This window comes from Erinaceus europaeus, chromosome 8 (assembly GCF_950295315.1).
Source record: "Erinaceus europaeus chromosome 8, mEriEur2.1, whole genome shotgun sequence".
Lineage (NCBI taxonomy): Eukaryota > Metazoa > Chordata > Mammalia > Eulipotyphla > Erinaceidae > Erinaceus > Erinaceus europaeus.
This window is the reverse complement of record NC_080169.1, coordinates 94,063,337-94,079,613: the sequence shown is the minus strand read 5'-3', so window position 1 is coordinate 94,079,613 and position 16,277 is coordinate 94,063,337. Positions and strand designations below refer to the sequence as shown.

The window sequence follows — 16,277 nt, the reverse complement described above, 5'->3', positions numbered from 1 at the left end:
AGCAACCATCCAAGGCAGCAGATCAGTATCTATTGCTTTCAGCACATCTTATATCTCAAAATTTGTGTCAGATGATATAATTATATAATATAATGTCAAACTTCAAATGGCATTATGGAGCTATATTGATATTTGTAGTTACCTCTGTCTCCTAGACTATTCCTTTAAAACCTTACCACATTTACCCATGTAGATGAGTTGAACAAACAGTTGAAGAAGACACTAAGTCTTATAGTGAGGATTAACTAAGAATCTAAGGGAGTGTCCCTGAAACTCTCCAACCAGAATTAAAAACAATGAAGGAAAGCACTCTGAGAGGTTGGGGAAATCAGATGTGAAACATACAGGAAAATGCACTGAAATGGGGGCTGTACCACTTTAGTTTTTTTTTTTTAATGTTTGGACTAAATCTGAGTTTGAGAAAGGAGGACAAGATCTTTATTTTTTCAAAGATCTACTTACTTTTTAATGAGAGATATAGGAGAAGAGAGAGAGGGAATATGAAAATGACTAGAACACTGCTTATCTCTGACTTTTGGTGGTGCTGGAAATAAAATCTGGGACTTTTGAGCCTCAGGTATAGAAGTGCAAAACCATTATTGCTATCTCCCAGCTTGGAAAAGATATTTATATAATTACTACTTTGTTAAACAAACAGGTCCCAATATGAATAACAAATAGATTTCAAAAAGTTAAAGAACATTTCAAAGACACATGTTGACATAATTATAGGACAATGAGTCCTACATTGAGACATGTGTTTATTATGTAGTTGCTTAAAATTTTTTACACTTTGGGAAAAGCTATTATTTCTATTCAACTGTGTTATTTCCTGTTTGCTGTTTATTCTTAATTTTAGGGAGAGAGTTGGAGAAAGTGTCTCCAAAACACCATTCATAGATTCCCCTCTTCTTCCATAGCCAGAGACTTCATTCTTCTTGCTACTCCTTAGAACTTTGATGTGGTTCATGAAGAATACAAAGGTTTCTGGCATGATGAGGCATATGCTCTACTGATTGAATTATATCTCCTAGCCCCTGCTTAATTTTCCCAACAAATTTTAAATAACATGCCAAGGTGACATACATAGGAAAATATCTGTTCTGAACATCCTGGAGAAATATATCTTTCATGGGAAATGATTATAATCAGATTTCCAAAAATAAAACAAACTATTTAAGAAGTTGTGTGAATATTTTTAGTAAGCAGAATCATTATGGTATTTAAATGTTACAGTAACATTCTGTGGTAAGATTTATCCTCACTTTCTAAATAAAGATCTGAAAATTAGTCAAAATTAAATAGCTTACCCTATATCCCAAACTGCCACCAGTCTATGTTCTTCATAATACCTCCAGTTTATAAGACACTATAATAATGGAGATGAAATGTGAAAAAAATGTTCTGACATGAGAGACTGGATATTTTAATTATCTAATAGAGTTAAAAGTAAACATTATCTTCTTTTATGATAAACTATTACTGTCTTCTATTGTAATCAAATCAGCTTCACTTCAACTATAAGAATTTAGTTCAACCTTATCCCTGTAAAACAAATTCACTCATTTTTTAATATCATAATATAAAAATTTTACTCTAATCTCATGGTTTCAGGATTAAGAACCATATCTAGCTAGTGAACTTCATTTAAGTGATTCTGATGAGTAAAATAAATGAATTGCACTTAGTCTATTTGGATTATTTAGATCCAAATGTCTGCTTCATTGAAATCCTGTCAATGGTGATATGTGAGATGGTTCTGGTTGTTTTTAAAGATTTAGAATAAAAATTTCAATCTGAGGGACAGAAGTACAGAAAGTACTAAACAGGCTGTAACAAGAACTAAGATCACAAACCAGGTGTTTGATACCAGAACAGGATTTCTCATTTTCTTATACCATATTTAGTTTCAACTAGAAGTTGAATTCTAAACTTCTAGTAATTTTAGCAGCATTTGAGATAGGATCTCAGGATATACAAAAGAAAAGTGCAATTTCCTTTCAAAAGGAAATTTTCTTTATTTGTATTTGTCTAAATGTTTAAAAGGAAACAATTCAAGTTATCTAGAAGAGAGTAAGATGAGGTCTTCCCTACAATTGTTTTATTGTTGATGTTTTAAAAAATGGGGGGGGGGGATCAAAAAGGAAATAGAATAAAGACAAGAACATATAAGAATTCCAAAGAGGGTAAAATTACCCCGTTCATAGCTAGTATCCAACAAAGAATAGAAATGAATTTGGAGGTGTGGAAAGGAAGCACCCTGAGTTTGGGGAAGTGATAACATAACACACAATAAGAAGGATCATAAGGGACTTGTGTGAGCAATATTAACAATAGATGTGTTTCATGGGTTATAAAAGGTAAGGATACAAAAGTTTTTACACTTTTGATTTTAATATAGAAATGTGTTGTTGAATTGTGGTTAATTATTAGACTAGATGATAAAATAATCAACTTTGTCAAGGACCTGGCCTAGCCATTAATCAGTACTCACACATGATTTGGGCTTTCATCTACCTTAATTTTTCCTGTATTTCCATAGTCAGACCTAATGGTGACAAACTTCCTAGAAACATTTTTCAATAAATCTAAGGTTTAATACTAACTACAGATATAAATCTGGGGCCACTTTTAAAAGAGATAATGGATTTAGATGGGAACATTCTGTTTTGTTTTTGGAACACCGAGTTAATCTTGTAGCATTATTAATCAGGATCATCTTGCCATATTTCTATTTTAACCAGAAAATAGCCCCTGGCACTGATTTCATAGCATTTCAGACTGTTTTTCTTTCAACAAGCATAATTTTTTTATGTATAATATCCTTCTTAATCCTTCTGTTAAGTAATATTTTGATTTGTTATTTATTAAGCTAGCATATTTCAATATCAAGGCTTTTTTAGTGATAGCATTGTTTTTGAGAAGACCTTTGTTGCTAAGTCCATAAATATTTTAGAATATGTTTCACCCCATGAATCAGGACAACAAATGGTGGCCCCATACTATGTTCTATTCTTTCCCCTTTATACCCCAGAGACTCTATTTCTCTTAAAAATGTACTATACAGTCCCCACCTCCCCCTCCCGTGCTGACTCGCCCCCCCAGGAGGCGCCACCACAGCCATGGCCGAGAACCCTGGCTTGGAGAACCACCGCATCAATAGCTTTAAGAACAAGGGCCGCGATGTGGAAACAATGCGAAGACACAGAAATGAAGTAACAGTTGAACTTCGAAAGAACAAAAGAGATGAACATTTACTGAAAAAAAGAAATGTTCAAGAAGAGAGTTTGGAAGATTCACATGTTGATGCTGATTTTAAAGCACAAAATGTAACACTAGAAGCTATCTTGCAGAATGCCACAAGTGACAACCCAGTGGTACAGCTGAGTGCTGTTCAGGCTGCAAGAAAGCTGTTATCCAGTGACAGAAACCCATCAATTGATGACCTAATAAAATCTGGCATTTTACCAATTCTAGTCAAATGTCTAGAAAGGGATGATAACCCTTCGTTACAGTTTGAAGTTGCTTGGGCATTAACTAATATAGCATCAGGAACTTCTGCACAGACTCAAGCTGTTGTACAGTCGAATGCTGTACCTCTTTTTCTGAGACTGCTTCACTCGCCACACCAGAATGTTTGTGAACAGGCAGTATGGGCTTTAGGAAACATTATAGGTGATGGTCCTCAATGTAGAGATTATGTCATGTCACTGGGAGTTGTCAAACCTCTTCTGTCCTTCATCAATCCCTCCATTCCCATCACCTTCCTTCGGAACGTCACATGGGTCATTGTCAATCTCTGCAGGAATAAGGACCCCCCACCGCCTATGGAGACAGTTCAGGAGATTTTGCCAGCATTATGTGTCCTCATATACCATACAGACATAAACATTCTTGTAGATACTGTTTGGGCTCTATCATACCTGACAGATGGAGGCAATGAACAAATACAGATGGTTATTGATTCAGGAGTTGTGCCTTTTCTAGTGCCCCTTCTGAGCCACCAGGAGGTGAAAGTTCAAACAGCAGCACTCAGAGCAGTTGGCAACATCATGACTGGCACTGATGAACAGACCCAGGTTGTACTCAACTGTGATCGGCTCTCACATTTCCCAAATCTCTTATCACACCCAAAAGAAAAGATAAATAAGGAAGCAGTGTGGTTCCTTTCCAACATAACGGCAGGCAACCAACAACAAGTTCAAGCTGTAATAGATGCTGGATTAATCCCTATGATTATTCATCAGCTTGCTAAGGGGGACTTTGGAACACAAAAAGAAGCTGCATGGGCAATTAACAACTTAACGATAAGTGGTAGAAAAGATCAAGTTGAGTACCTTGTTCAGCAGAATGTAATACCTCCATTCTGTAATTTACTCTCTGTAAAAGATTCTCAAGTAGTTCAGGTGGTTCTCAATGGTCTGAAAAACATTCTGATAATGGCTGGTGATGAAGCAAACACAATAGCTGAAATAATAGAAGAATGTGGAGGTTTGGAGAAAATTGACGTTTTACAGCAACATGAAAACGAAGACATCTATAAGTTAGCATTTGAAATCATAGATCAGTATTTCTCTGGTGATGATGCTGATGAAGATCCTAGCCTCATTCCTGAAGCAACACAAGGAGGTACTTACAACTTTGACCCAACAGCCAACCTTCATACTAAAGAATTTAATTTTTAAGTTGAGCACAGCATCTTTCCTTTGTTCAATATGAAGCACCAACAGATGGCTACCAAATGACAAGAACAACAGTAAAAGGCTCCAAAACATACATGCCTCTTCGTTTTGATGCTTCTAAAGCAAGCCATGTCTCAGTCACTTTGCAGTTGCCAAAAGTCACTATCACATGGACTGTAAATGCATATGCATGATTCCCTAAACTGTTTTAGAATTCTCCTTAACAATCTCAACTACCCTATTTTCCCCTGTTCCCTGGTGCCACACGATGACAACTGCAGTTTCTGGTTTAGAATATTCCATAGTGGTGGCATGTCAGCTGCCCACTTGATATTCCTTTGGAAAATGGTGCACTGTGGATCAAGACACTTTGGTATGATGCATATACACATTGGAAGACTTTAAAGAGGTGCAGTCTTAATCTGAGCCTCCATCATCCTCCACAAAAGTAACTTAAAAAATGAATAAACTTGGTTATTGATTAAACAAATAAGTTGGGGAAAAAAACTATACTCCATCTACCAGTGATTGATGTGTTTATTATTATCTGCCTCAGAAGCCAGGGTTGAAGGAGGACTTTAGCTATGGATGGTTGGTAATGCTTTCGCCATTTTACCTAATTTTGAGAACAGCAAGCCCTATTTGACCACTCACTTCAGCCTGTGTGTTCCTGTTGTTTTGAAGTAATTAAATGCTGTGCATGGTATTTTACCTGAGCTGCAACGTGTTACGGACTTGAACTTCTGTTAAAGTTGAAAGCAAGGTCCCTGACTATAGAGGGGGTGGGGGGAAGGTCTAAAGTACTCATTGGTGATGATAAAGAAAATCTTGCTTTCAGCTTTCAGTAGTTAATATTTTCTGTTTTAAAATTGATAATTGGATATGGTTGATTTATATTGGGTTTAAACTGTGGAGCTTTCATGTTTACTGTAATTTAGTCTTAAAATATTTTTTACTTAGTAACCAGTGCTTTTGATAATGTGGTTGGCAACAAACCAGCAACTATTAAGAAGTGTCATAAAACTTCATTTTCTGAGTATTGGGAAAGTTAATTCAGATCTGACTCTAAAAGGCTACTCACATATTAAAAAGATTCAGACAAGGATCTATATAGGGGAATAATCTACACTTATTTAACATAAACCTAATTTGCAGTGAACTTTGAGTAATTCTGCAAAATCTGATATTTCTGTCTAGTCATTGCTTTTGATAAATTGTCTGACCCAGTTATTAATGAAAGGATGGATTTGATTTTTTTTAAATGAATTATTTGTGCTATCAAAAAAAAATGTACTATAATTTTCCCTATAAAGGTGTTTCGCCTCTTTCATTTTATCCCAAGACATTTTATCTTTTGGGGTTTGTTAGTGGGGTAAGTCTTTTAGTTACTTTTCCTTCTATGTGTTGTTTATATACAGAAATGCCCCAAATATCTGTGTATTGATAATGAATTCTGATACTTGACTGAATTAATTATTTCCAGTAGTTTTGGGATGGATTCTTGGTGGTTCTCTAGATATATTTTCACATCATCAGCAAAATATGAATGATTGATGTTTTCCAATATACATATATTTCTTTTAAAAATATTTTGTTTATTTTTAATTAGATGGAGAGAGGAGTGAGGCAGAGGGAGTGGGAGAGGGAAAGGGAGATGAGAAGGGGGAAGGGAGGGAGAGAGGAAGAGGGAGAAGGAGAGGGACAGGGATAGGGACAGCGAGAGGGAAAGGGAGAATGTTTAAACTTCATCATGGGTTAGGATTGATGTGATATGATTCTAATACTGCATCAGTTGTGTCTAGTCTATCCAATTCATTTAACAGAGATGTTCAGGATATTCATGTTGGATTCTTCCTGGTTGTTATTATAGATTTCTCTCTTTTTACTTTTGTAAATATATCCAGTGGTTTATCTATTTTATTTATTCTCTTGAAGAACCATCACTTGTTCTCCTTAATCTTTTGGATAGACTTTCTGATTTCTATATCATTAATTTCTGCTTTATTATTATTATTTTATTATCTTTATTTATTTATTGGATAGAGACAGTCAGAAATCAAGAAGGAAGGGAGGGACAGAGAGAGTGAGAGACACCTACAACCCTGCTTCACCACTTGTGAAGCTTTCCCCCTGCAGGTGGGGACCAGAGGCTTGAACCTGGGTCCTTGCGCATTATAATGTGTGCACTCAACCACATGCGCCACCACCCGGCCCCTTTATTATTATTTTTATTTCCTTCTTTCTGATGACTTTTGCATCTCTTTTCTGCTCCTTTTATAGTTGACTCGGTTGTAAATTAGATAGTTTTACTGATATCTTCACTGCCATTTTTTTTTTAGTGACCTAATAGTGAATTCCAAAATCATAAGAAAATAGGGGTATAATTCAACATTACTTATACCACCAAAGTTCTGTGCTGTCATTGCCCTCTGGAAATAACCACCATAGTTTCCCCAAGGTGATAGATATGGACTGAATATATATATATGTCGTCCTCGGCTCTCTGTCTTCCTGGCCACTGGTAGCAGAGACCTGGGCGGCCCCTGGGGGTCCTGGGGAATCCTGCTGACAAGGGAGAGTGCTTGGAGAGAAATCAATTCACAACCTTCTCTGCCAGAAGTTTCAGAGAGACAACTCATTTATTGGGGGTACAAGTAAGCAGATATACTCAAGGGTTAGAAAAAAGGTTTCATTTTTATAAATAAAAAAATAAAAAAGAAAAAAGGTTGAGGTAATCATTAATCCATACACAATACAGAGTTAAATCTTTTTAAAAATATTTTTCTAATATTTATTTATTTCCTTTTTGTTGCCCTTGTATTTATTGTTGTTGTAGTTATTATTGTTGTTGTCATTGTTAGATAAGACAGAGAGAAATGGAGAGAGAAGGGGAAGACAGAGAGAGGGGGAGAGAAAGATAGACACTTGCAGACCTGCTTCACTGCCTGTGAAGCAACTCCCCTGCAGGTGGGGAGCTGGGGGTTGAACTGGGTTCCTTACTCTGGTCCTTGGTCCTTGCACTTTGAGTCATGTGTACTTAACCCGCCTGACTCCCCAGAGTAAAATCTTAACCTATGAAGTATTTGATCACAGCTGGAAAGTTACCATATAAGGACTGGTAATGAGCTCATAATGTATCAGCAGGATTTTTCTCTAAGGGTGAATTAATAGCACCTCAGGGCAGGGAGGAAGGGGGCAGTTGAGCAAAGCCAGGATATTTGTGGTGGATTTTGGTTGGCCATACACAATAATTTATGGCCTTTGTTCAAAGGGAATGAGGAAGGATGTGCAGGAAGGTCCCTGGTCTCTAAAACTCCATCCATCATAAGGTCATGAGGTCAGGTGGGGACCTGCATACTGCCCCTCCTGTGAGGAGGGGGCTTGCAGTTGACCCTCTCAGACCCTCGTGGAGATGATGGTCTGGATTTCCCAGACAGCAGGCTTTTCCATATATATATAGACATTATTATTTACTTCTACAGACTTCTCTTCATTTCCTCTATAAGCCACACCTATACCTATTACAACTTCTGGATGTCCTTCTTCCCTGCAATTCTGGGTCTGATTGTTTTCCCTCACACCAAACTACACCAATGTGCACCTTGGAATTAACTAAGATAGATCTGCCTGCCTACTGCCATCTTCTCAATCTCCTTAATTGAATTTGATAATGAAATATTAAGGTAACATACATGCAGTTTCATAAATACACAGTTTCTTTAAATTTTCATTATTTTTTACTACTGTTTTAGCAGTGGTTTATAAGAATATAATATAACATATAATATAGTTTCATATAATACCCACAATCAAAGTTTTTATAATTATTATTATAGTCAAAGGGTGGAAGTACAAACTGCATAGTTTCAACTCAACAGTACCTTCATAAATACTAGCACAGCTGTGATCAAAACTATGATAATTTGCTATTGTAAATAGAATTTTATATATCATATTTTCCCTCTAAACATTACATGTCATGCCTTTGAGGATCTGAGAACTATTCATATGTTGCCCCATGTTCTTTGTCCCAATTTCAGATGGCCAATCAGAAAGGAGATATTCTTCTGTGGGAAGGAAAACATACACTGTTAATTTAAACATTCATTCATTACTCTGGCTACTGAACTTTTTTAAAATTATTTTATTTGTGATTAATGATAATTTACAAGATTCATTATTGATTCAATTTCTATACCAGTGATTGACTTGTTTAATATATCGACTTCTTAGATTAGGCATGGCAAGTGATATGATTCTAGAAATTCATCTATTTCTTTGGCTGTCCAATTTATTTGCATAAAGATGTTCATAGTCCCCATATATAATTATCTGTATCTCTTCATTTTCAGTTATGATTTCACTTCTCTCATTCCCAATAGTTTTTATCATAGCTTTCTTTCTTTTAGTTTTTGTGTGTCTAGTAAGTAGTTTATCTTTTATTTATCCCTTTGTAAAAACCATCTTATGGTTTCATTAGTATTTTGGGTCAGCTTTCTGGATTCTATTTCATTAATTTTTGCTCCAGTTTTTACTATTTCATTAATTTTTGCTCCAGCAATTGTGCTATAAATAATTACTTCTCCCCCAATAAAATGGAAAATTTTTAAAAAGAAAAGAAAAGAAACACTCAGTAAAACAGAGTTTTTATACTGACATATTCTTGACATTTTTATTATCAATTAGAAAAAATATGAGGACATTTCTTCTTTTTCTTTTTGTTTCTTTGTTTTTTTCCCTTTTCCTTTCTATTTTATTGGGGAGATATAGAAGAAAGAGAAAGGTGAGACACCTGTTGACCTGCCTGTGAAACATCCCCCTGCAGGTGGAGAGTGGGAGCTCAAACTTGAGTCCTTGTAAATAATAACATGAGCTCGCATCTAGTTGCACCACCACTTACCCCTGAGACCATGATTTTAGCTCTTTGAGACCTATGTTGAACATCTTTGATCTAGAAAACTCTAAGATAATACATTTCTGATGTTTATGCCAGTAAGTTTTGTTGTGATATTTGTGGCATCAAGAGAATTCTAAACCTTCTTTAAAAAACTTTTCTGGTACTTAGAATGAATTTCAAGTTATTTTCTTGACTTACATACAACCTGATTAGGTTAGTCTTTATTCCCTGTTTTTCACTGGATGAGATACTGAGTGCATCCACAGCCCATTCTGCTCTGCCTTGCCTTTTGTTTTAATATTTATTTATTCCATTTTGTTGCCCTTGTTGTTTTATTGTTTTAGTTATTATTGTTGTTATCGATGTCGTTGTTGGATAGGAGAGAGAAGTCTTTATGCTGGTCCTTGCGCTTTGCGCCACCGCGCTTAACCAGCTGCACTACCACCCAACTCTCTCTGCCCTGCCTTAAGCCTCTCTGCCTGACTGCAGCTAAACAAGGGGGCAGACCCTTCCTTTATAGTGAGTAACTACAGGGACTAAGGACTAACCACATCAGGTTGTATGTAAGTCAAGAAAAGAACTTGAAATTCATTCATTCACTTCTAAAGTTAATAGAATCAGGGGACCACACTCTAAAGCAACACAATGATAGCATCAGAAAATTCAAAAGCATTGAAGTCATTCCATACTCCCTCTCAGATAACCATGGAATTAAACTAACATTTTAAAACAAATATGATGTATTGCACAAAAGTAAAAGACTCTGGGATGTGGGGGTGCGGAAAGTACAGGTCCAAAAAGGATGGCAGAGAACCTAGTGGGCATTGTTATTGTTATGTGGAAAAATGAGAAATGTTGTACATGTACAAACTATTATATTTAATGTGGGATGTAAAACATTGATCCCCCAATAAAGGAAAAAGATTAAAAAAATAAATAAAAACAAACAGAAAGTCCCCGAACATGAAAATTCAATAGCACCCTATGAACAACCTGACTATACTTACTTCTCTCTGTCTCTACCCTAAAGAAATAAAAAATAAAATAAAAACACACAACTTAATGTGCTTAATCCTTACTTCCTATTTTATATCACTGGGTGCACTACTGAGTGCAGCAGAGCCCAATCTGCTCCTCCCTGCACTCAGCCCTCACAGTCTGACTGCAGCAACGCCAGGGGGCAGACCCTCCTTTCAGAGTGAGTAAGCACTTCCAGTCTCTAAGGTGAAGAGATTCAGCAGACCACCAAGATAGCACCAGTTATTCAAAAGCACTGACATCATTGCAAACACCCTCTCAGACCACCATGGAATTAAACTAAACATTCAACAACTAACAGAAAGAGAAGGTCCCCAAATATAGAAATCCAATAGCACCCTACTTAACTACTACAAGGTCAAAAAAGAAATTAATTAAAGATAAAATTAATATATTTCTGGAGTTGTGGCCTCGTGGTGGCGCACCTGGTTGAGCACACGTATCACAATGCACAAAGACCCGGCTTCAAGTCCCAGGTCCCCACCCACAGGGGGAAAGCTTTTCCAGTGGTGAAGCAGTGCTGCAGGTGTCTCTCTGTCTCTCTGTCTCTCTCTCCCTCTCTATCACTCCCTTCCCTCTTGATTTCTGGCTGTCTCTATCCAATAAATAAAGATGATCAAAAAATGTTAAAAAAAAAAAAAAGATATTTCTGGAGTTTGACTATTGCACCAAAGTAAAAGACTCTTGGGTGGGGGTTGGGGGGGGGTTGAAAGTTCAGGTCCTGGAAAAGGATCACAGAGGACCTAGTGGGGGTTGTATTCTTATGTGGAAAACTGAGAAATGTTATGCATGTACAAACTATTGTATTTACTGGTGACTGTAAAACATTAATCCCCAATAAAGGAAAAAATGTTTTAAAAATTAATATATCTCTGGAAATTAATGAAAATGAAAATACAAGTTATCAGAATATTTGGGACACAGCTAAAGAAATACTCAAGAGAGAAACTCACAGCCATACAAGCATGCATCAGAAACAAAAAACTCAAACGAACAACCTGACTGAACATCTTAAGTAGTAATGGCTGTCCATTTAAAACTATCCTTACTGTTCCATCAACTTGGAATGGTATTTCCTCTAAGATTTAATATGTTTGAGTCTTTCTTCTTATTTGGATCTCATCTTTGATTAAACCATGCTCTTCTCTGACATCCTTTCAGACTACACTCACATGTATTGTAATTGTATGCATGACACTTACCACCTCAACTTTTTTTTTGTTTATGTATTGTTTCCCTTGTACCAGTCCTAGTAAAAAGTCTGACAGTGTGGAGAATTGTTTCAATATACTTCTACACTGAGTTTATAATATAAAGGATACACGAGAATTTATCAATATTACAAATGATATGGCAGTTACCTATAGAGACAAAAGGGTAGAGGAAGAATTGAACAAAAAGGGTACAAATGATTTTTTGGGAACACTGTATTCTATTGACTGTAAACAAGAAGAATTTGGGGTCATTATCCGAAGCCATTATCAGGGAATCCTTGGACTCCCACATAGATATGATGGGCCTAGACCTCTAACATATCCCTCTTTCCACCATTGTTGGTCATCCACCAGGTTCCAGATGCTAGCAAAATGTCAACCAGACTTCCCTGGACAGACAATCCCACCAATGTGTCCTGGAGCTCTGCTTCCCCAGAGCCCCACCCTACTAGGAAGAGAGAGAGAGGAAGGCTGGGAGTAAGGATTGATCAGTCAATGTCCACGTTCAGCGGGGAAGTGTCGGGCAACCCCCCTGCCCTGCTCCATCGCTGATACTATGGTCTATTTACATAATCATTGTTTTGCCTGAGATCTGCCCTGCCTGCAGAGTAATAATCCCACTGGTTAAAACCTTTGCAACAGTTCCTATGGAAGCTTTCTGTCTTCGAGCTCTTTCCTTTTCTCCATCCCCTTTCCTAGCCATTTCCTTTTCTAACTTGCCACTTCTATTTAAAAAGATACAAAGGCGTTGTCTCTGATCAATAAAGACACATTGTGTTCCTGCTCTGCCACAAGTTCCTGGTCTCTCTCCCCATTGCTGAGTAAGCAGCAGTCCAGGTTCTCTCCAATCCAGAGAGCACATGCCCAGGAAGAAACACCCTAGTGCTAGTAAGAAAGCAATTACAGAATCCAGACCTTCAATCTTCTGCATCACACAGTGACCTTGGGTCCATAATCCCAGAGGGATAAAGAATAGGAAATCTATCAGGGGAGAGGATGGGATACGGAGTTCTGGTGGTGGGAACTGTGTGGAATTTTACCCCTCTTATCCTACGGTTTTTGTTAACGCCTCCTTTTTTAAATAAGAAAAAAAAAGAAAGAAAAAAACTCAGAGCCATATACAAATTTAATGTGATCCCTATCAACGTCCCACCAAATACCTTTAAGGTAATAAAAAAAATCTCAGAAAATACCTAGAACCACCAACACAATTTTGAAAAATAGAGCAAGAATGGAGGCATCACACTTCCTGACCTCAAATTATACTATAGGACAATTAAATTCAAAACTGTCTAGTATTGGATCCAAAATAGATACACAGACCACTGTAATAGAACTGAGATTTAGAAATAAATCCCCACATATATGAACTACTAATTTTTAATAAGAGGCACAAACATTAAGTGGAGAAAGAAGTCTCTTCAACAAATGATGTAGGAATAAATGAGTGGATCCCAATCTAATCAACGCAATGAGTACCACCTCAGCATGCTTCACTTCAGACTATGTTCAGAGACGTCAGGTTTGGAATGTCAACCCTTCACCCTCATTACTCAGCCACCATGTTCCAAATGCTAACATGATGTCAAACAGACTTCCCTGGACAGACAACCCCACCAATATGTCCTGGAGCTCCAACTCCCCAGAACCCTTCCCTACTAGGGAAAGAGAGAGACAGGCTGGGAGTATGATCAACCTGTAAATGTCCATGTTCATTAGGGAAGCAATTATAGAAGCCAGACAGAGAAAACATTGTTAAAATACATCCATGCTCCAGAAATGTCTTCAAATTCTCATGTCTAACAGCAAAGGAAACAAAGTTAAACCAATGATATTTATTACATCATATATTTATATTTATTACATCAAACCTAAAAGCTTCTGCACAGCAAAGGGAACCATATCCAAAACAAACAAACAACAACAACAAAAAAAAAACACCCCTTGGAATGAGAGAACTTTACATTCTATACATTAGCTACAAGATTAATAATAAAAATATTTATACAAAATTAGTTTAACTCAGCAAAAAAAAATCAAATGCAAAATTTGAGAATGGACATGGACAGTATCTTCACCAACAAGAGATCCAGAGAGCCAACATACATGAACAAAAGCTCTCAGTCAATTATTATCAGAAATGTTAATAAAGACCACAACAAGATGGAACTTTACACCTGTAAAAATATGATACATTAGAAAAGACAGACACAACAAGTGTTGTTGAGGGTTTAAGGGGAAAGAACATGTCTACACTGTAGTAGGAATGGAAATTAGTTCAATTCCTATGAAAAAAACTAGAGATTTCTCAAAATGCTAGACATGAATCTACCTATGTCCCGTCCCATCGATTCCTCTCCTAGAGTTTTATCCAAAGAAGATATACATGTATGTTCGTAGAAACTCTAGTTATAATATTCCAAACTTGGAAGCAATCCAGGTGCTCAATGACATATCAGAGGCTAAAAAAAAAAAGTATGGTATATGCACAATGGAATATTACCTAGCTATCAAAAATAATGTAGTCACCTTTTTTACCTCATTCTAGATGCAGTTTGAAGGAATCATGTTAAATGAGGAAAGCCAAAATGAGAACAATGAATGCTCAGTGTTCTCATTCATAGGTAGAATCCAAGAAACAAGGACAGAAATGGATAACACAAACTAAAACATGGACTGGGTATGGTATATTGCACTAAAGCAAAGGACCCAGGAGAAGAAAGGGAAGAAAAATGGAGGAGAGGACTTTGTGTTCCTAATGTATGATGGTATAAATGGAACAAGAATCAGAGTGAAAGAGTTTTGCTGGAAAGATATGTAATTGTACCATGGGTCCACAATTGTACTGTAAACCATTAACTGCACAATAAAATGATAAATAAAGCATTCAGTATTGGGAAAACTCTTGTGTCCACATGCAGAATAATGAAACAGAATCAGCACATATCACCATGCACAAAGATAAACTTAAAATGTATCAGAATTATATATTATACCATGAACTGAGAAAATATCAGTACAATAGTACATGATATCTCCTTGGGAAATGTCTTTGGAGTCTCAAGCCAATAGCAAGAGAAAAAGAAAAGCATATATTACAGGAACTGCATCACATTGAAATGCTTCTGCACAGCAAAGATAACATCACCAAAACATATAGATACTCTATATAACAAGAAAAAAATGTACCTGAGTCAAATAAAAAGTTAGTAATCAAAATACATAATGAACTCACAAAACTCAAAGCAACAAGAAATTAAGAAATGAGAGAAATAACCAAACAGACTCTTCACCAGAGAACAGATTGGTGGTAAATAGACACATAAACATATTCAAAATTACTGATTATCGGAGAAATGCAAATCAAGACAACAATGAGGTATCATTTCATCCTGTGAGAAAGGACGATATCCAAAAGGACAGTAACTTTTGCTTGAGCCTGACAGCTAACATGCAGGTGGGCTAAACATATTGTCTGGCAAAATGGTCAGAGCTGGAAATAGGACTAGGAAGCTGGATCAGGGCAGAGAGTAGCTCCCAAATATGGGAAAAGTATATAAATATCATTAACATGCATATAAAAAAGTATATAAATATCATTAACATATAAATATATAAGTATATAAATATATAATATATATAAGTATATAAATATATAAGTATATAAATATCATTAACATCGATCTAATCTGGGGCCCATATTCAGCACAGAAGTCTGTGTAACCTCTGCATCCCTGTTGGTCTGAGTTATACAACTTTTTTCCAAAATGGAGACCCCAAATCTCATCTGTTATATTCTTACCTTTAAGTTTCTGATTATTAAACAGTGTGTTCTGCTTAAATCTCAGTGCTTTTTCAGCCACTAAGTTTCAGATGCTACCATGACACCAACCTGACTTTTCTGGGCAGACAATCTCAGTAGTGTACCCTGGAACACCACCTCCCTAGAGCCCTACTCCACTAGGGAAAGACAGAAACAGGCTGGGAGTATGGATAGACCCGCCAATGCCCATGTTCAGCGGGGAAGCAATTACAGAAGACAGACCTCCCATCTTCTGCTCCCCATAATGATCATGGGTGCATGTCTCCAGAGGGGTTAAGAATAGGAAAGCTTCCAGTGGAGCAGGCGGTATGCAAAACTTTGGTGGTGGGAATTGTGTGGAATTGTACCCATCTTATCCAACAGATTTGTTGATCATTATTAAATCAAATTATAAAGAAAGGGACAGTAACAAGACGTACTGGTGAGGATTTCAAGAGAAAGCAACAATTGCATACTGCTGGTAGGACAGCAAACTAATGCATCCCCTTTGGAAAATAGTTTGGAGATTCATAAAAGTCTACCATATGACCAAACAATTCCTCTCCTAGACATCTTTCCAGACATACACATGGTTATACTTATGTTTTGACAGTGTTGTTTATAATAGCCTACATGTGGAAACA

The 16,277-nt window shown here is 36.6% G+C and overlaps 1 protein-coding gene across 1 annotated transcript; it reads left to right on the top strand.

The window, feature by feature from the left end:
* The first annotated feature begins 3,094 nt into the window (after positions 1-3,094).
* On the top strand, positions 3,095-5,122 carry LOC103121165 (importin subunit alpha-4-like). Its single transcript, XM_060196504.1, has one exon. It carries the CDS (start codon positions 3,123-3,125, stop codon positions 4,683-4,685), a length of 1,563 nt encoding a protein of 520 aa, XP_060052487.1. The 5' UTR covers positions 3,095-3,122; the 3' UTR covers positions 4,686-5,122.
* Positions 5,123-16,277: the final 11,155 nt, after the last annotated feature.

Bases quoted from the DNA above. Each gene is read 5' to 3' on its own strand.
- LOC103121165 (XM_060196504.1), top strand. From the start codon at position 3,123: ATGGCCGAGAACCCTGGCTTGGAGAACCACCGCATCAATAGCTTTAAG.